Here is a 22,108-nt window from a genome sequence, read left to right as displayed (position 1 = left end):
CTTTCCATGGTAATTTCCAAATATACTATTACAAAAAAGTGAATTTAACATAGTTTCAATTTTTTAAAGAAAAAATCTGTCTTTTTAATGATGCAGATTTAATAAAAACACAAATTATTTTTAAATGCTAGCAGATTTTTTTTTAAATATTTTTTTCGCTTAATTGATTTTATTGTTGCTATGAAATTCAAGGCGTTTTTATTGTTTCATCAAATTTTTAATTGCACGATTTTCTTCCGTTGTTGAAATCTAAAGAATAAAGGTTCTGTTTAATATCGTGTAACTTAAAAGATGAATAGAATATGGAAGTTAACAGAACCACGGAAGTTGAGCCGGCGTTCTGGCATAGGGGTAGGGCGTCTTCACTGTGATCTGGGCGTCCTGGGTTCGAGTCCCGGTTCGGGCATGGTTGTTCTATCTGTGAGATGTGTGAATGTGCCCTCCTGTAAAAATGAGTTGTGCAAGCGAATGAGTGATGTCTGAGTAGCTAATTCGTACTCTTGGCCCTAGGTGGCGCTACTATAAAAAGAAGAGACGCTCCTTCTCCGGCTTAAATCGCTGTCTTCGTAACAGCGGGCTTGTCCGTGGCAAGTGCCCTAAGAAACAACAACAACAGCGGAAGTCCGATGTTATGAGATTAATTTATGATTGAAAGGTGTATACAATGAGTAAACCATATGTAAGACAATTAAAATAGTATAGCTTTAATGCCTGACAAGACGTGATAGTACATCTTCTCAAAGTAACTGGAATATAACCAATACCTCTGACGGTTTATCCAAAGTTTATTAGTAAATAATAATAGCAGCAGATCCACATAAAACATATAGCACAGTCACAAAAAAAATGACAAAGATAACATTAAAAGTATGAGAAAGAAAACAATAAATTGAGAAGTTTAATATTTACAATCTTTATTTACTCGCTTAAGATCTATAAATATATTCATCAAGATTTTTGTAATTAAAATATTGTTTCTGGGAATATTAGAATTGAAAGCCTAATGCATAAGACATGAAAGCAGAATGTATTTCAATTTTTCTTTATTTGTAAGATAATCCCTGTTAATTCCAAATGAAGTGTAACTGATGTTAAAAGGGTAAATACATTAACATTTATTTGTTAAAAACAAATCAGAAATCATACTATCATTTAATACTGTATGATTCTTTTTTTCTTTCTGAACTGTACTTGCAGCAATTTTTCAGTCACATTTTATATTTTCGATCGGCTATATGAGGGCGAAGTTTGCTTTTCATTAGAGTATGGATGTTCCAATACTTCACGTAGAAGTCCTAAAACATGATAAGCACAACCCCAAGATAGCATGACTCCACAACCTCCGTGGCCATAGTTATGAATAACCTGTAATTAAAAGGTTAAGTGAAGTAAACATGTAATATAAAAGTAAAATTTTTTCATCAAGTTAGTTCACAATTTTACCGAGGGATTGAACTTAGTACTTCTAATTTAGCAGTTAGAATTTAACTACTTGGAATAATTTGTGGAATGGAAAGTGTTAAAATTCAGCGCTCTAATACTTTCATTCATAGGTCTTCACAATTTAGTAAAAGAAATAACATAATTTCTGAAAGTAAGTATCAGATTGGAATAAATTGATTGCCAAATGATAAAAAAAATGACTTCCGAATTGGCATAAAATTAGTGAAACAGGGAGAATAAAATTAATTTAGAAAAGTATACATGAAATTAAGTTAACTTTTTATGAGGAAATGGTAAAAGGGGTGAAATTTTAATTCTCCTGTAACTTCTTGACTAGGAATAATCAAATTAGGTGAATAAATGCCTCAATAATCAAACTTTACTCCGACCCCCAAAGCAAATATAAATAATAATCAATATAAAAGAACAATGATGCTGCGAATTTGAAGTAAATAGAAGACAATTAGCGTCGCCCAATAGCTAATTTCGAAACTCTAGAAGCTTCGAAACTATATATATACATATAGACTTCTATATAGACATATAGATCAAATTGGAAAAATGCTTTAAATAATGTAGAGAAATATATTTTATGTTATTTAAGAAAATAAATATATTTTTCAAAAAGTCACGAAGCCTAACTTTTAGAGTCCCTCGTTATTACCGTTCCCCCGTTAGAAGTCCCCCGTTCACGAAATTATATTTAGTAAACAAATGTAATTGCCGATATTCTGAAACATAGGATAAAAAAAAAATATCAATCGTTTTGTGATTTTCACCAAGTTATAGCTGTTTAATCTAAATGGGAGCAATATTCAATTTTAGGAACAACTTTTAAGAGTATAACACAACGGAAAATAATTTCATTTTGTTTGATCCCTTAAAATTTCTCTTGAAGAACAGAAATTACCGGGAAAATTAGTCTAAAATAGTGATTACCAACTTACCAAAAAAAAAAAAAAACTACGGTTTCGTAGTTGAATCTTGGACTTGAAATTCTAAGTAACCAATTCTATCGTTTAAAAATATGTATACTTATGATGATGTCGTGACCGAATTGCAACGGAAAGGTGGGTTGAAGAAGCTTCTGAGGGTAGGGGCTCCTGAGCACACGAGGGCAGACGTCTGACTTCTAGCTCCTATGAAGATGGCACTAACACACACGCCTGCACAGGATGAAAAACAACAATGCCCGAATCAGGATTCGAACCCGGGACACCCAGAACACGGGGATGACGAGCTACCTCTAGGCCAAGACGCCGGCGGTATACTTATACATGTCATATATAGAATGAATAATGTATCAATATTTAAGCAAGCCTGATTTTACATACATATACAAGTAATGAGAAAAATTCTTCAAATGTGCATTACGATGTTATCATTCATGTATAATTATGAGTCATTTGGAGGATATGATGTGCTTGCATTGCCTTATATCTTTATCATTTTCTCTTGCCCATCGTGCTTTCGACAAGCAATGAACTTCAGTTTAAATCTTGCGCAGACAACGAGCATTAAATATCCTACCTATAATATGAATCATTCAAGTAAGCAATGGTTTATACGAATCAGTGTTGCGTTTTACATTGGATAGTTTCGTAATTAATCAAACAGATATTTTATAACATATATTTCAAAATTGATTTAAAGTTCCTATGTGTGGCACATTTCCTGATACTAATTCAATCGGGTACGAATCATAGAAACGCATTCTGAATCCGCATTATGAGCCCATATTATTAACTTTAATACCAAACCAAGATAATCCATATATATAGAATTTATCCCAATATTTCCTTTAAATATATGGTTCCAGTTACAAGCAAAAAATAATTTATTTTCATGTGAAAAGAATTTGGAGGATATAATTGACCATTAGCTACATGGATCATATTGTCTACAGAGACATGGAAGCGAAAAAAGACTTTCCAATAAACATCATGACTATTCGTTCGCAATTTGTGATATTCATCAAAGTAACTTATAGATTAATATATATTAAGTTTATTAAATATGCGAAAAGAATTTTCATTTCCAAATAATATTTAATTTTTTTATGTATTTTCCCATATTATATTTATTCATCAACTCACCTCTAAATTTCCTTTCTTTGTTTTTATTGACTCCCTTTCTATTCGAGGAGTCGGTCTGTACGGCCTTAAGCCGACCCAATCTCTAAGAATCCTGGCCTCCTGAAAACGAAAGTAAAACGTAATTTTTAATAATATTATTAGTATTTATTTATTATTTTAGCAATTATTACTAGACAGTGTATTTCCCTGTACAACCTTTTATGATTAATTAAATTTTTTTACCTTAGGAAAATCAAGTATCACTTATTCCATTAAGTTCAATTTGAGAAGCTACCATAGCATTCTTCTCAGATAATGTTTCATCTCCTTGCAAAGATTCTTATAATTATTGCATACAAAATGATTAAAAATCGCATTCGCAGATAGCAAAGTTTCAGCAAAAGGACCAGATGGTCAGGATTCAAGATTCTATTGTATTACACAATTGCTGAATATAATGAATGTTGAATCAATTAAGTCCAATGTCCTCTTACTTGTATAATATGAAAATTTTGAAAAGGGTTATCATCCTGGATGTCTCTTTTCTGGCATTCCAAGAAGAAATAAGAAAAGAAAGTGACTATGCCATTCCAAAATACAACCTCATTAATCATAGATTGAAAGGATTGACAAAAGTAAAATGCCACACTTAAACCCACAAAAAGATAAAAATAATGAAACAAAACGTCAAATAAAAGAAGTAATTTTCTTTTCAAATGAGCTTTATTTTTTTATTATGAATTATTGAATTTACATGTTTTTCTTTAAAAAGAAACTAACTATTTATTGTGCCCGATAGATGGCGTTCTTCTATGTAGAACTATAATGTAAAAATATTCTATCTTCTTATTCACTAATGATTTTTCATTTTAAATATAGTGTGTGGGTTTTTTTCTTCTTGTGCTCTATCAATATATTAAATAAAATTTATATTATCTAAAAGTTGCAGTCTATCTTCATGGATTTATTGTTTACTAATTATTGCTATCTTAAATGCTTATCCTATAAATACTTTACATATACGTAATGATATCTCTTATCTAATATAAATTCTAATCTTAATTTAGTCTATGTTAACTTCATTCTAAAATGTTCTCTTATTTCCTGATCCAATTCTTACTTTTTTTATTTAATTAATATGTCTACACGCGCTCTAGAAAACTGTAAATTCAGCAAGTTCTTCGAATGAAGAAATAAAAATCTTTTGCAACATTCTTTCGAAGATATCTAAATTTCCCTTTCCTAAGACTACACGTGACAATGAAATCCCTATCAAAATCTCAGTATAAAACCACTGAGGAAAACGTTTCTGTATCAGTTGTTCTTTATTGGCTAAATTCTAAGTATGAACAAGTGGGCATAACCGAGTTATTCTTTTTCAAAGTTTTTGTTATTATTTATGGAGTCTCCATGTCTCTGAAACTGCTTTTAATTTGAATAATGCAAAAAAGAATAAAGAAATAGTCTTAAAATAATATTTTAAAATATTCTATTTTTCATTTTTGTTTGTTAAATTCTGACAGTTATTAACATTAGTGTAATTCCTTAATATCTAAACGAAATAAATACTCATTAAAGGTTTTTTATATAACATTTTTTCAATACTTAATATTATAACATTTTTAATATTTTTGGTAACTACATGATTTCCAGAATGTATTGCGTTTCCAAAATAAATTCCAATTCTGTTTACAAAAGATAAAAAAGAAAAACAACAATGTCACAGACCACATGAGGAAAAATGTCTACAGTAAGTCTGAAAGCTGGCATAAAAACCAAAAACGGCAATCTATAAAAGCATTCAAATAAAAATAAATCCCGCCAAGCAAAAGTACGATAAATCCCCTTTTTGCTTTCAAACGAAATCGGATGAAACAGGAAATGAATCATCAAGAATAAATTACTTCGTGTATTCTTTAATCGCCAACAGAAACTCAACGTACAGCTTAGTCATTGATTCTGGTAACAGCTCTCACATCTTCAAAACCAAACATTTCTTCACATAAATAAATTATGAGCAAACGGATAGGTATTAATGACGAATGGCTATAAATTGCCAATTCAAGGTCAGGGCAAAGTTCTACTCTGAGCAAAGATTTCAGACAGAAAGATAAATAACGACACGTACTGGAAATAGAAAAAAAAAAAATTACTATACGTTAGAAAAAATGCAGAGAAGGGTTGCAGAGTGATTTTTGAGATTCTTCGTGTATTCTTTAATCGCCAACAGAAACTCAACGTACAGCTTAGTCATTGATTCTGGTAACAGCTCTCACATCTTCAAAACCAAACATTTCTTCACATAAATAAATTATGAGCAAACGGATAGGTATTAATGACGAATGGCTATAAATTGCCAATTCAAGGTCAGGGCAAAGTTCTACTCTGAGCAAAGATTTCAGACAGAAAGATAAATAACGACACGTACTGGAAATAGAAAAAAAAAAAAATTACTATACGTTAGAAAAAATGCAGAGAAGGGTTGCAGAGTGATTTTTGAGATTCTTCGTGTATTCTTTAATCGCCAACAGAAACTCAACGTACAGCTTAGTCATTGATTCTGGTAACAGCTCTCACATCTTCAAAACCAAACATTTCTTCACATAAATAAATTATGAGCAAACGGATAGGTATTAATGACGAATGGCTATAAATTGCCAATTCAAGGTCAGGGCAAAGTTCTACTCTGAGCAAAGATTTCAGACAGAAAGATAAATAACGACACGTACTGGAAATAGAAAAAAAAAATTACTATACGTTAGAAAAAATGCAGAGAAGGGTTGCAGAGTGATTTTTGAGAATGACATTAAAGTAATGCAAGATGAAGCGTTTTTATAACGAAAAATAAATAACTTTCTTTATAAAGTTATTTTAGATAGTTTCGAAAATAAAATTTCCCCCCAGATGGCATTTTATTGCGAAAATGAATACTGTTTAAATCTTTGGTACAAGCGATTGGCTACAAAAATTATAATTTTGTTAAACAATTAATTTCACAGCACTTAATTATGGTATTAAAATCGGCATACAAGTAGTATTTTGCCAATATATGAAAGGTATATCTGGCAAAATTTGAAAATACTTTTGTCGATATCCCTCCCCCCTCCATGTTTTATGGGAACTGAAAAACATTTAATTCAAATTACAGCAGCATATCATATATAACTGTACGCGGATGTCTTATTCAATTTTTCTTCCTTTTCGACCCCATTATCTTCCGTATACATCATATAAAGCAGATGTGGGAACTATTTTAGTTCAAAAAAAAAAGTACGGAAGCAAAAGAATCCCCCTCAGTCGGCTTTAGGTTGGATAAAGACAAATAACAAAAATATAAGGGTATATCTTTTTTTCAACGGAAATGAATTTACACTTTTTGTGCTTTTATTGTGTTTTATATAGATATTTACTTATTTTAGTTGCAAATTTGATTTGTAAAGAAAGAGAAGTTGAGATAAAAAATCGAACATTGCGCCTACGCTTTTTAATCATGTTCTTTTTCTAAATTTAAAGATTCATAATGAATTAGCAGAAACTCATTTAATCCTTCTTATAAACTAAAGTGGACCGAATTGCAGAATTTTTGAAATCTAAATCTCTGAAGAGATAATTAAACAATTCATTTTAAAGACGAAAAATCACTTGGACATGTACTAGGTACCTTTAGCATTCTAACATAAAATAAAATAACAATAAATATTTCAAGTGTTATGTGGTATATAATTAGTAGATTAATTAATTTGACATCTACAGAGATTTAAAATGCTCTTTTATTAGACAATGGTATTATAGAAGACTGATAAGTTTTTTGGTTCCAGAAATTTAATAACTTGATGCATATGGGAACTAGTATTCATGCAAAATGGTGCACACACACCCCCCCCCATATGTGAGAAGTGTTCAACGTTCATTACGACTAATTTTTACAGTCAAATGGATGCCAATTTTCTCCTCATACATCGAGTATTATTTCTTCTCCTCACAACCTGAGCTCACTCCATATGATTTCTTGTTTTGAAGGTTCCATTTGTTCACATTTGTTTTAGAAACTCTGTTTTCAATTTTTTTAAAGTTAAATTACTTTTTTTCCTTTTGTTTCAAATTCTATTTTTATTTTCTTTTTATTTCAGTTTCATATCATTTGGCTCAACAGTGTTATCCTCAAATCTCTGAATAAACAAAAGTTAAATTAAAAAATGCTGTACATCTGAAGCAGGTATATTTAGGCAACTTCGAAAAACTAGCTTACTACTTAAACTGTCATTTGCCTTTACTTTACTTTATATAGTTATTTATCTTCATTTGGGAGAATATTATTTTTAAGGCGCATTCATTATGGAAAGAGGTTGGAGAATCTAAAATATGTTTGTTCTTCATGTGTGGTATTTATTTTCTCAATTGTAAAGTATACAAAGAGAAAGTACAAGGGTCGTCAAAGAATTACACAAAGATTATTTATTCGACTACATTAGACTTCACATATGCCAGTTTGCCTATATGAGAAATTTATAAGCTAAAAATTGAAAGTTTTTGACGAATGAAATTTGATTTCTAATCTTTAATCAAAACATAGACATATATCAAATTTTAGATAAAATCCGAACAGAAGCGTGTAGTCCGCCTCCAAGTGCCTATGGAAATTAACTAAAAACAAGGCGATCTAAATCGCAATACGAAACATAGATAAAATTTGTTATGCGTCTGAAAATTGCGTCAACCTTTGGATTGCAATCAGTTAAGAAAACCAAATCCAAAATGTATTTTCTGTTATTTTCTCTATGCGACGAAATTATATCGAATATGTGCCACATATATGAGAAAATCCAGCGGAGCGTGCTGCTGTGTTTTTAAAGTGCTGATTTGTAGAGATAATGTATAATGCATCATTAACTGATGCTGCTATTAGCCCAAATTAAATTTCATAAAAAAATTATAACAAATTTGATATGGTAAAATATTTAGATTGCGTAAACACTTATATGTTACTCTGTATTGACAAGAACATTGCATGCAGTATCATGCTATTGAGTTATAAATAGATTTATCATTTAAGAAATAGAAATAATGTGAGTGTTTAGTTTATTTCGGATGCTATTTTATATTAGCTTTGATAGATAAAATTGATATTAATTAAGTTATTATTAAATATTATCAGAAACTTTAATAGATATCATCATAATCGATCCCATCAAGAAATATAAGACATAAAAATTAAGAAAAGTTAATGCAATTTCTTGCACTTGTAGGTATTTTTTTATTTGTATCATATTATTAAGAAAATGTGTAATAGAGCTTTCTTTTAAATATTTTTCTTGCTCCTACGATTTGAAGTCAAGTAATTTGCAGAATACAGTAATATGTAAAAGCAGAAAACAAATACATCATGACACATTTACAGTCTTCAGGGATTTGGTGGAATTAGTGAGTTTTGAATTCTGTTTTTTGAATGAAATTCAGTCTTAAAAAAAAGAACTTACAATTCAAGGCTGCATTGCTTGAGAAATTACTCGGAGGTAAACGTTGTCTTCAATTGGATACATATTGTATATCCTTCAGTTATCTGAATTTACAGGATGACAGCATTTTACAATTAAGAAACTATTTTATTTACTTAATCTTACTCTCAATGAAACGAATATGTAGTAGATGGTATCACCTTTTAAACACAATCATTTAAAGTCAATGAATGGGGAAAAAAATACAAAAAATGGCAGATGAAGCATGACTTACTTTCAGACAAGGCATGACGTCCGTGCAGTTTTCCCAAATTCTCTGACGATCTTCGGGACTAACCTCTAGATTCCAATCATCTTTCTGTCGGGTGCCTCCTAAAGTTGTCTCATCTGAACTGTAGTGATTAGAAAGGTAGTTATTTTGGAACTTTCTGTAAACTCACTTCATTATCTTAATTGAATCTTTTATTTCAAAACTCTATAACTGAGAAAAACTTCGATTACTGGTTTCTTGCAGTTCAGTTGTTCCTAACAAGTCTGCAAACTACTAAGCCAGAAATTCAACCATATGAATACCCCCCCCCCTCTCACTCGGGGAGCGAACCTTCTCGGGATATGCAATTCCCTCAAACAAAGAAGTTCCAGGGATTCCATTCCCGTTCATACAAAATTAAGAAAATAAAGACGCTAATGTATGTGCATTTTGAGGAACTTTTGTAGTTTTTATAGCTATTATGTGCATTTTTTTTTTGTATCAGCTGCCGAAACCTCCATCGAACCACTCTTGAGACTCTCGTGGACCATTGGTGGATTGATAGTCGATTCCTTTGATTCAGAAACTCACTAAAATGGTTTGTATACCTCAATTTCACGTTATTGAAATTTTCATTAGAACAAGTAAAAATCGCACCTTGATAAACAATGATTACATTTGCCAAAAGTAAAAGTGTTATACATTCTTTTTTTGATTATTCAGTGTTTTCAGAATTTATTTTGATTGTGCCAGCAATTATGTTTTGCTATATGATTTCAGAGTTTTGTATTGTGAAATGAAGCGTAATCAAATGTAGAAATAAGATCAGCTCGTCGGGAAGATAGCAGATTTCTGTGGCTGGCTTCTCTATTCGCGAAGTACAGATGGTATCTTTAGTTTTCAAACATTGATGGACATGTTGGAATAGGAGTTTCATCAACTATAATGAAACATCAAGAAGAAAAATAAAAATTCCGTTAAATTTAAATTTACATATACGGACACTTTATTGTCCATCATATTTTACCTAGAAAGAACGAGATCTAAAAGATTATTAATTACGTCACTACATCGACGTTTTCTTCAGATTTCCCGCTGCCTTGTATTGCTAGCTATGAAAGCCTACTTTACTGAGATAATCCCAATGAAAAAGAAAAAAGCCGAAAACCTAACTGAATATTTCTTAGACTATGCTGAATTCTACATTATGGTCTTCAATTGACAGAAATTGAAATCCAACGAAGAAAAATTTCTGATTATGTGGAATAGTTAAAACTTTAAATTGAATAAATCAGCTTTGATGATTTTTAAATCTAACTAAATGCATTAATATCTTATAAATGGTAAAACAGTGCTCCGGATTTATTTTATTGTAAAAAACCATAACTATTGAGGGTTGGCATTTTTTTTTTTACTCTTTAACCTGGATTCTTAAGGAATATAGTATGTTTCCATTTTATGCACCGAATTGTCCTTTACATTAAGAAATTTTTATGTAAATTAAAAAAAAACGCTTTTACTTTAGAAGTTTTTCAGAAATATATTATTCTGTACTCACGGAGTATCTTAAGTAGCTGACTGAACTATCAAGTATTAACATCTGAAATGCTGCGAAAAGTCATATCAACTCTAAGATAATTTGAATTGAATTTATTGAAATGATACAAGGTTTTGTACCTACTTTATCCACTCAGTTCTGTTGTTGTTTCTTATGGCACTTGCCACGGACAAGCCCGCTCTTCGAAAACAGCCGATTTAAGCCTAAGGGTTAGCGTCTCTTGTTTTTATAGTAGCGCCAACTAGGGACAAGAGTGCGACTTAGCTACTCACGCATCACTCATTCGCTTGCACAACCCCTTTTTACAGGCGGGCACATTCATACACCTCACAGTAGAATAACGGAACAACCATGCCCAAACTGGGACTCGAACCCGGGACGCCCAGATCACGGGGAAGACGCGCTACCCCTATGCTAGGACGCCGGCCTCAGTTCTGTTCTCGACTGCGTAAATAAATTCAGTCTCAAACAATGCATTTGCAAATGACACATTCATATCAAACATGGATGTTGGTTTTCAATATATTAAATGAATTACTATGGTGCATTTAAAAGTTTCGGTTCTTAGTGATTACTTACTTTGGAATAATGTAGTAATCGGGATCTATAACTATGCAATGCTTGATCCATGGTGCGCGAACCTGTTTAAAATACAGTAATCAATAAGAAATAATGAAAATAAGAAATTAAATTAATCATTCACTAATCAAGATCTCCAAAAATATTCAGAAGTCCATAGCAAGTTTAAAGATCACCAGTTTAGAAAACTAATGAAGATACAAAAATGACCATCGAACAAAACATACTCAGAATATGTCGATTGTAATAATTATTGTTTAAATTTTCATTTCTGATAACTATGAGACCTTATAATTATGATTTCTGTTATTGACAGACGATAATGAGAAAGAAAAATAGTGCTTGATGTTTCAAAAAGCGCTGTTTCTTATTTGACAGATATTCTTTTTTAATGGAGGAGGACATATTAATATTTTATGAGTGACAATGTGTGTGTGTTTTTTTGTAAGAAACATACTAATTTTAAAACTTTCTGATACTAAACACTGTTGTATTGAATTTGGTTTTATTACAATGAATCCCAATTCCATTTTATCATTTATATGCAAGCGGGATCTTTCTAGCTTTATTTGTTTGCGAATTACTTTTTTACCCGCTTTCTGACTCATCTTACACCTTCTCAAGATTCTGTTGAAAACAGTGCACAAACAGTATAATTGTAACCGCTATATTGGATGGTCCAGAACGGGATGTAATTGGTCTTGGTGTATTTGTAGCATGTCTTGTATGCTTCCCTCTCTCAACTTCAATCGGTTTCTAGCATCAATGAAAACACTTCGGACTCAGAGCAGAACATTTTGCCCGTGTTGTTTCTGTCTCTGAAAAGTTTAATTTGATACTGGCATCTGCGTCCATTCATTAATTCATTCGCCAGTATCAAACATGCACTTTGAACAAATGTTGTGAATACTCGCAAACCTTATAAAGGAATGTATTTTATTTTTTTCCCGATATTCATTATCTGCAGCTATTTCTCAGTTTAACTTTCTGACTGAAAATGTATTTCGACTGAAGGATCCATTGCAAAAGCTATTTGTTATAACATATACGATTGCATTTAGAAATTTGTTGATGGAGTCGTTCTAAAAATTAAATATGTGAGAACAAAAAATAAAAAGTAAGTTTATCTTATATTGTATGGTTAGCCAATATGTTGCTTGCTAATAATTGTAATCTATTTACCTTTCATTGAAATTTCAAACTATTTTGCAACTATTTTATATTTATTCTCTTTTTATTAATTTTGCTTATCATTGCTCTCTGTCACTCATTTTCATCTTATTTATTTCGTTTTAAATATTTACATGATTATTTTTTGTATTTTAAAAATGTTTTCTTTAATGCAAATATTTATTTATGCCCTGACGCACAGAATATTATTGACAACTTGAAAGCGCTTGTTGGCAACAGCGTAAATTCTTTAAATAATCGACTATTCATTTGTTCTTAAAATAAAATTTATATTTTTAATATTATTCTTAAATAATATAGGTACTTAGCATATTCAGTTAAAAACTATGGAACTTTTTCGAAGTATATATATAGAAGAAAAAAATTTCCTTATACTTATGGTTTACAACTTGGATACATAGCAAGAGTTATTTTTGAAAATTTTATTTATACATTTTTTTAAACTCCGAAACGAAAAAGAATTCTTAGTTTCTAGTTGAATCGGTGCAAGGTCAGATGGATCAGCAAGTTGGACGCAAACCAGCAGCTGCGGTAGTATTTATTTATAAATAATGTCGTCAATAACACTTTGCTAATTTATGTTACTAATTTAAGCTGTAGTGGTATAATTGCTTTTTCAATTATATATCAGCTTGTAGAGTTGATTAATGTTAAAAATATTTTTTTATAAATTAAATGTTTAAAATATGTTACTTAAATTAAAAGAACTTATACATCCACGAACACACACGCGGAATGGTGGGAGTTAAATTAACACTCAATATTTTATTATCCTTCATTTTAGCATATAATGTAAGGTAATTTTAATGAAATTAGTTACGCTTGGGAAGTAAATTTGATTTCCATTTGAATTGTTAAATTCATTCAAATTTATAATTCAAACCAAATTCATGATTGAATATTTATCTGAAATTCCACTTAAAAATTTAAAAAGATAATTTTGAAAATGTATGTTTAAATGATTAGGTAAAATCTATTTACAAAAATAATAATAATAATAATAATAATTCGAAGCAAATTTGTGTTATTTTTCCTTGGCAATCTTTCCTTCAATGTTTTCTTATCTGGGTTGCACAAATATATATAACCTTTGATTATTTTCAATAGAATCTAGGCTACTTTTCTTTGTTAATGTGATTCAATTTTGTTATTCATCTGTCAATATATAAAAATATATAAAATACAATATATAAAAATTTTCTACCATATTTGGAATTATATGTAAGTTAATGATGATCAGTGTTTAGGTATATGCAAACTAAAAATTTGAATTATCCATTATAAAAATCGAAAGTGATTTAATTTCCTTAAACTTAATTCTAATACCTTCATAACTTGTCCTCTAATTGGTGTAACTTCTGGATCTGGAACCAAATTTCTGGATCCAAGTCCTGTGCAGTTTATGACAACATCATAGCTTCCGGCAAGCTACAAAAAAAGGAAAGGAAGAAAGAAAAGAAAAGAATACCTTGCAATTTTTTTAAAATTAAGAATATTGAATCATTTTCTTTATGACCAGTATTAAAATGCTTATTCCGCTATAATTTGCATTTAAAAATATTTATTTCAAAGTAACGTCAAAAGATGGCGCCAAAGATAAATGCATTCTGCATGCAAAAAAGTGTGTTTTTACGTAACTTTCTTGATATTTCTCGGAAATCACTGATTTTCAGGCTAGATTATGGATCAAACGAATGTATATTAGGTAAAATCCTAGATGGGCCCACCTAGTATAATTGAATATTTGTTATTATTATTTTTCAATTAAAAAACGGTACTTGAAAGGCAGAAATAATAATAAATATAATAAAAAATAAAATAAATAAATATAGGTTGATTATTTATTAATAAAATAAAAAAATAAAAAATAATAAAATGAAATAATAAATAAATAAAAATAAGAATAAAAAATAAATAAAATAAAATAAATAATTAAATAATAAATAAAATTAAATAAATAACTTAAAAATAAAAAAAATCCTTCTAGGTTGCCACATTGGCGACATTATCGCCATTCATTTGGCGAGAATTCAAAAAGACGCCAAGAGGTGGGCTGTGCTAGGATCCACCCGTATATTATTTTGACAACAAGAATTTGTTCTTATATCCATTTTATTGAGTATAATTTTTAAAGATGATGTCTTTTAACGGATGTAATACAAAGTGACTTTTATTTGTCATAACTTTGCATAACTAAATATTAACATTTTTTTTTCTTATAAAAGATTACTTTCTAGCCCTTTTCTCTCCGGTAATGAAGATATCGCCTCTAAATAATTACATATTTTATAAAAAAATATTGATAAATATAAACATTTGCTTCACTGCATATTTCTTTGGATCTTTTTTATGTTTTGCTTATATAGCCAGCTAGATCACAAATTCCCACAGGAAAATAAACTGCACGAGATGGGAAGCTTTATTTACTATATTATAATGATGAATATCTCAGAATAAAAGCAAAATAAGAAATTTTGATTAAAATGCATTAAATTTGTTGTCACCTTTTTGAAATACGGGATAGTTATTGTAATGTGTTTATCAAGTTATTAAATTTTGTTGTATTTTACTTATCGATGAAACCATTCTGGTTTCATAGCTAAGAAAATTTCTCATCGAATCTATTTATTACTTCAATAAAATTTGGATGGTAGATCTAGATGCACGATCTCATCTAAATTTCCAAACATGTTCTCTACGTCAATTCAAGTTTCAGATCTATCTTGGTGAATATACTGAAGCAAATTTCAATATGATACCAAAATGCAAGATGTTAATAATTATTGAAATTCAAAGTTTCCAACAGATTTAACCATTTAAAAGAAAAGCAAAACATTTGAAGGATACTTTATATTTAAAAGCCATCAGAATTTAAATAAACTCGATCATTGTAATACAAATTATGTACATATCAAACAGGTGTTGCTTTGTTTCAAGAAGATACTTCAATATGTCTTTGACAAAAGAAATATGTATTTCGTCATTCAATAAAAATATCACCATTAGTAAGTTCCTTTGTGGTTTTATTTTGAATTGCCATTGTTTAAAAGAGAAGGTTAGTTTTTTATTTGTATTTATGCCCGGGTAATCTTATATTGCTAATAGATCAATTGCAATCGTGATAAAAAGTTTAAAAATTGCGGAATGAAATTTTTCACTAAATCAACGAAAAATAAAAGAATATTTAAAATCTAGATATATATTAACGATAAATATGTGTTACCTCTGAAAAATTATGAATCTTCTTTTCAATAAATCTTCCTCCTTTCTTTTGTATCCTGTATAAAAAAAATGTCGGGAAAAAAAGTTTAAAAATCGTTTAATATATCCTACATATTATCAACATTCGTGATAACAAAATAATGTTTATAATATACATGTGAAAGGACGTTCAATTTTATTTGAGTTTGAAGCATTGATTTGTATATCAATAAAAGCATGCTCAAATATTTTGAGTTACAAAATTCATAAATGAACCACCAAATTATTCATGTGTCAATATATCATGCCCTTGTATACTTTCAAAGCTATGTTGGACGTATTAATAGATTCAAAGATTTGTTAAATAAAAATTAATTCAGTAATGTTTTCAGCGATAAATAAATTCCTTATCCAACACCAAATTTTGATATTTTTGATAATATTTTCACTAAACATAAAAAGAAATATCCTAACGCAGCATTTTTTTAAAAATTAATTTTTACATTACAAACAGTTTGTAGGGGCAACAAATTTGAGTTTGATTTAATTTTGAATTACAAAGCGTGTTCGGCCAACGGATATACTTTAGTAGTAGCTAAATAGTAATAGTAGCACGGATATACTTAGTATTAGTAAATCTAAAAAAAATAGTAATACGAATCATAATAGCCTCTCTTTTTTTGAACGCTCCAATGATTCTGCAGAAATTCAGATGATTAATATCTGACCTCAATGCTTAACCTCAATTTTAAAATAATTAGATAAAAGATGATACCTTGTTTATACTCTGTTTTTTTTTCTTCTTTTTTTTTATCTTTAGTAAAAGACTTTTCTGACAACAAAATAGCGCATATGATCACAATATATACTGACATTAAAGGAATAAATTTCAATTTATTCTTGTAATGTGGTCACATATTTGCATGGAGGCAAATCAGAACGCTTGCTATAATATAGAAAGCAGGACTATTTAAATTGAAGAAGACCAGGAATTTTAATTCATCAACAAACATTATGAGAAACAATTTTTCTAATTATTTCTGAATATTTATAAAAATAGCTTTTTATTTTCCCGATGAAAAAGTGAAGTTGTTGAAATATCATGATTAGAAGATTTGGATATGGTATTACAGTGATCAGTTTCAGACAAATTTACCATAATCCCACTAGAAGGGTTGTACCGTGGCCGGTAATGGCCCTAAGGACTCTACTATAATTCCCGCCAGTGTTGCTTTAGCGGTGGCCTGGTCAATCAGATTTATTCGTAAAATTAGTGCTGGGTCGGAGTGGCCGTTTTTGGTTAGCATAAGCGAGATTGAACTGCTTTTTAAACATCTAATCTCATACTAAGTTGTTGGGGATCTTACTCGGCAGTACATGAAAAATATGGACGATGTTTTGAATCTACTCTCAGTAATACAATCGGTAAGAACTTACTTAACAATGCATGACAAACTATGCTGAACAACTTTAATCTCATTTAAAAAGTACTTAACCTGATCCCAATAAATATTTTAAATAATTCACATGAATGATTAGAATTTTGTTTTAAAATTCATTAACCAAAATTCGGTGTAATAAAAATCAAAATTTTAAACGTAAATTTAATTTATGGAATTTTCTCTTCATCCCTTAAAACACCATATTCCATATCAACTTCTTCAATGATGATGAGGGTTCTAAGCTTTCTAAGTAAAGGTTTATTATGATTTTAGGAATATTAGTCTTTCTGTCTACCTGTATAGCTTTCACATGTAGACTAATATCTAATAGGCCACTTTTTTTAATTATATAGTTCATATTTATTCAAGAAAAATAACAGGTTTTAATAGTCTCCGACACTATCTAGTCACCAGTCGAAAGTCTGACGTCAAGGACAAGACGACTCTCATATGCTTTAAAAAGAGAGCAATGGCAACCATCTGGATCAAGTCTTGGCTAGGTTAATTGACTAGTGGTGAGATTTTGTTGAGACAAAGTGGCCTCATATTATGGTCAGCGATTGTCCATGTGTAAGCCACACAGTATGCCTTGTTTTGGCAAAGTGTAGTGAATACTCAGTTGATTATGAATATGGTAAACACAGTTAATCTCACTTGGGAGATGAGATTAAAAATAATATTTGCAAAACATAGAAAAACATAATATTTTCAGTTTTTCTTATTTTGATGAAACTCTCCTAACTTCGAAATAAAAAAAAATAATATACTATATTTTTTATTTATTAATTTTTTGTTAATGATTTTTTATTTTCATTGGTTATGAAAAAGTATGCTTTTATCAATATTTTATTTCTACAAGACAAAATTATTTTTTACTAATGGGTGATTCTGAAAAATATATAATGAATATAAATTAAATTCCTTATTTTTTATCAATGTGAGTCTGGGCTCAGTAATTAATTTATAATAGTTCATTTCAATAATTATACTTCACCTTTTCATCAAAACAGGCAGAAATTTTGTGCATTCGATAAAGAAAGTAGTCATAGCTACACCATGCCTGGATAAAAAAGACAACAAATTATTTATAAGACCTCTTCATTACAAACCAACAACAAACAACTCTTTCATTAATAACGTTTCATAATCTCTATCAATTCATTCATTGAAGAAAATAACTCAAGTGAAGGTTTCACTTAACTATAAAATTAGATATAGTGTTGAAAATATTAAATACATCAGCCTCGTTTATTCATGATATAAAACACTTTGATTGCATTCTATTATAGGAAAGATACATGAAAAAAGATTTTAATCCAAAACTTCCATTCTAAAATATGTATGATTTTTTTCTCGATAAATGTGAATACATTTTGATTTTAGACTTACTTCAACCATTAAAAAAAAACTTTTGTAACTATACAATTAATCTAGCTATCTCTATTAATTTAGAGATATTGTACGATACCTTCATAATGCTATTTGATATTCTGAATGCTATATATCTTGAAGATATCATAATAATATTGTTGGGTTTTTTTTAATTATCTATAAGTATTACCCCCGGGGGCACCTCGAAATGAGGATGAGATGCTTCTGGCATTGTGGTTGGATCTCGCCACCCTGGAGGGTACACTAATAGGTAAGGGATCTGGCTCCTCCCATTGATGACGGGACGTACTTCCTTAGGGGAGGGTTGTACCGTGGCCGGTGACGGCCCTTAGGACTCAACCACAGTTCCCGCCAATGTTGCTGTTGCGGCGGTCCAGTCATTCAGTTTTATGGTTTAAATCCGTGTGCCTTCGTGGCGGGTCGGAGAGTTAGATGGTTGACTATCCATATTTGTGTGAATTTGAACGTGATTAGTTAGTGCAACAAGCTAACTGGCTGAAATTTGTATTAAAATAGGAATATGTATTAAATTCTTTATTGTAAAAACAACTATCACACTACCCATTTATTGATATAAGATGAACAATGAAATAAAAATCCATAAACGGAACCCCATAGGGAGTAACATATGTGATGCGATTTATGAAAAATTATACCCCATTAAAAATTTATTAAACGTGGAACACTCTTGAAAAGGTACACCTTATCGTCTCCTATGGTTTTGTTTTTCAAGCACAACACCTTAATTTATTGCCAAGGAAGCCTGACTCCGTTACTTATACAACAGCTTCTCATCCTCGTACTTGATACGGATTCCCGCAGTTATTCATAAGTGATAAGTTATATCTTAATTTTTAAAGAAAGCAGATTGTTGAAACGAAAGCTTTCTTTTTTAACTTTTTGATACTCCAAATAAATAAATAGGAAATAATGTCAAATGTAATTTAATAAATAAATAGAAATAATGTCAAAAAAATTCATCCTTGGAATTCTGACAAATTCTCACGCATTAGACGTCATTAAGGCCGAAGATATAATTTCTCAAATTAGATGAGATGATCACTCTTTGAACACGAGGATATATAATTATTAATCGGATCAATTGATATATTCTTTTTATACCAAAATCGTGAATTTCTATAAAATTTCGAATCAAACTATTCTGTTCGAAGTTTTTTTTTTAATTTATCATTCATGTAGACAAATGATTCTAATACTCGGAGACCTAGAATTTGATAAATTAGTGTATGGTTTTATCATTAGAATTGCAGATTTGTATCCAATTTAAATTTCCAATTTTTTGACAGAATGGAAAAAAAAGCCTTTAAAAATTCATACTTTGTTTTTTTCACTTAGTCTGAAGCACGAAACATGCCATTTTGGGTTAATTTAGGTTACTATCGAGAGTAATACTCTAATTGGGTTCGTTAATAATTGAATTCATCAACCATAAATTACATTTCAATTTAATTAAAATATTATTAGGATCCTAATACTTATACGCAGGTTTCTATATTCCATTTTATTTCCCCTTCTTGTCATTGAAACAAAGATTATGTAACATAAATTTTCCAATGGATGAAGATAATTTACTTGCATTACTCAAATTTCGCTAAAACTTCCGCCTTCCCACAGTATTTAAAACATAAAGACAGAAAGCATAAAGGGAAATATTTTTTCCTCGATTTGTGCACAAGATCTTAGGGAAATTCTTTAATTAATATCTGGAATAATTAATTTAAATTGACTGATTTAATACGATAAATAGTTCAAGTCGCCTTCATTATGTGAAAATCAGTATTTTACCTGAATCTACTTGGAAAAATGGAAAGTTCTTTCTGCGTCATGGGCCGGTAGTCAATGAATAAGTCTTTGTACACTGGCTCTTCCTGTAAATATAATCTATAGTTAGAAGATGATACTTATATTCAAGTATCTTACATTAAGTTTATTCTAGGCACTTTTTCCGATGGTAAACAAATCTCTGAAGAACAATTAAACGTTCATGAAAAAAAGAAAATCCAATTTGCAATACTTATCTTGATGACAGAAGAAACGAAAGACATTGACATGTTTTATGGAAATTGATAGAAGCTTACATGTCTTTAAATGTGTAAATAATAAATTCAATATATATTAACTGCATCTAAGAAATTCAATAAATATTAACTGCATCTGAGAAATTCAATAAATATTAACTGCATCTAAGAAATTCAATAAATATTAACTGCATCTAAGAAATTCAATAAATATTAACTGCCTTGCTATACCAAATCTCACACTTCTGATTTAATATAAAAATAATAATACCTGTAGCATAAAATATTAAAAAAAAAGTTAAAGGCTTTACGTGTGTTGGCAATTCTGTCAGACATTTTTGTGAATACCAAAGCATTCTCTCGATGTTCCTCATGATAGCTTGTTATTTCAGAGGGGTCACGATCACATGGTTGTACCAGGTGGGCGTATTCATACATTAAATGAAACACATCATTGATCTTGTATTACAAAGCAAAATCTATAATTTGTGATTAAATTTTGAGATTCCTAGTTTCGTAGGTGGCTTTTGTTCTGAATCAGAAAATTTCTTAAATTTGTTAAATTTGTCAGAGTAAAAAAGTTGTGCAGGAACAATATTAGTTTTAAGCAGGCCTTTCTTGAAATCTGAGAGTCTCCGCTCATACTTAAAATTAATCAAAACAGCAATAATATCCTTATTTGTTCTCGTTATCCAATCAATGAAGCACAAAACATTGCTGAGATAAATGATTGAATAAAACTTTCGTTTTCTTCCAATTATTCTCTGTGCTGTAAATGGGACTAAAAGTGCCACTTTTGCTGCCTAATCTGAAAAAAACTAAACCTTATTTCATCTGGAATCGCAAACGATTTTTTTGGATTATGGCGAATTAAACTGAGTGAGGATATAACCGGGGACCTTGTGGTTGGCAGCCGAGTAACATGATCACAGTACAAAAGCAATTGCTCGTGTAGCGTAGCTGTTAACTAGCTTATAAGCTTTCACCACGGACTCTCCCTCTAGTGAGTCAGAGGTGAAACGAACGATATGGCTGTTGAGTGTTGATGTATTTAGCTGTTGAGTCTAATGCGCCTGTACCCATTTGAGTACTGCCAAGCATTATGACGAGCGTGTGTGGTTGCTGTTGCTGCGTCAAGTGAGTCTTACAGATTTGTGTTACTGCGGCCTTTTTGTGTTGTTGCGTCAATGGAGTCTGTGTTGCTGCATCAAGTGAATATGACGACTTTGGTTTGCTGTGGGTAGATAGCGCCACAACAGTTGTACGAAGGATCTCGTCCTGGTCACCAATATGGCGAATTGGATTGAGCGAGGATAGAACCTGGAGCCGTGTGTTTGGCAGTCGAGTAACATGACCACAATACAAACGCAATCGCTCGTTTAGCGCAGCTGTTAACTGGCTTATAAGCTTTCACCACAGGATGTCAAACTCGTCGCCAAATGAAGTAGAATTACATGCTTCCTTTTCTGAAAGAGTGTCGCT

General features: G+C 30.3%; 1 protein-coding gene across 1 annotated transcript in view; it reads right to left on the bottom strand.

The window, feature by feature from the left end:
- Nucleotides 1-918: 918 nt before the first annotated feature.
- LOC129966153 (D-aspartate oxidase-like) overlaps nt 919-22,108 on the bottom strand; it is a 29,111-nt gene continuing 7,921 nt past the window's right edge. The window contains exons 4-11 of the mRNA XM_056080548.1: nt 20,394-20,476; nt 18,190-18,255; nt 15,776-15,830; nt 13,879-13,980; nt 11,362-11,423; nt 9,249-9,366; nt 3,540-3,638; nt 919-1,365 (exon numbers count right to left, since the gene is read on the bottom strand). Of these exons, the coding sequence (XP_055936523.1) occupies nt 1,216-1,365; nt 3,540-3,638; nt 9,249-9,366; nt 11,362-11,423; nt 13,879-13,980; nt 15,776-15,830; nt 18,190-18,255; nt 20,394-20,476 (735 nt within the window). The 3' untranslated portion in view covers nt 919-1,215. The remainder of the gene's footprint in view (nt 1,366-3,539; nt 3,639-9,248; nt 9,367-11,361; nt 11,424-13,878; nt 13,981-15,775; nt 15,831-18,189; nt 18,256-20,393; nt 20,477-22,108) is intronic.

Source organism: Argiope bruennichi, chromosome 4 (assembly GCF_947563725.1).
Source record: "Argiope bruennichi chromosome 4, qqArgBrue1.1, whole genome shotgun sequence".
In the NCBI taxonomy this organism is placed as follows: domain Eukaryota; kingdom Metazoa; phylum Arthropoda; class Arachnida; order Araneae; family Araneidae; genus Argiope; species Argiope bruennichi.
The sequence above is the reverse complement of the archived record's forward strand: the minus strand, read 5'-3'. Positions and strand labels throughout refer to the sequence as shown.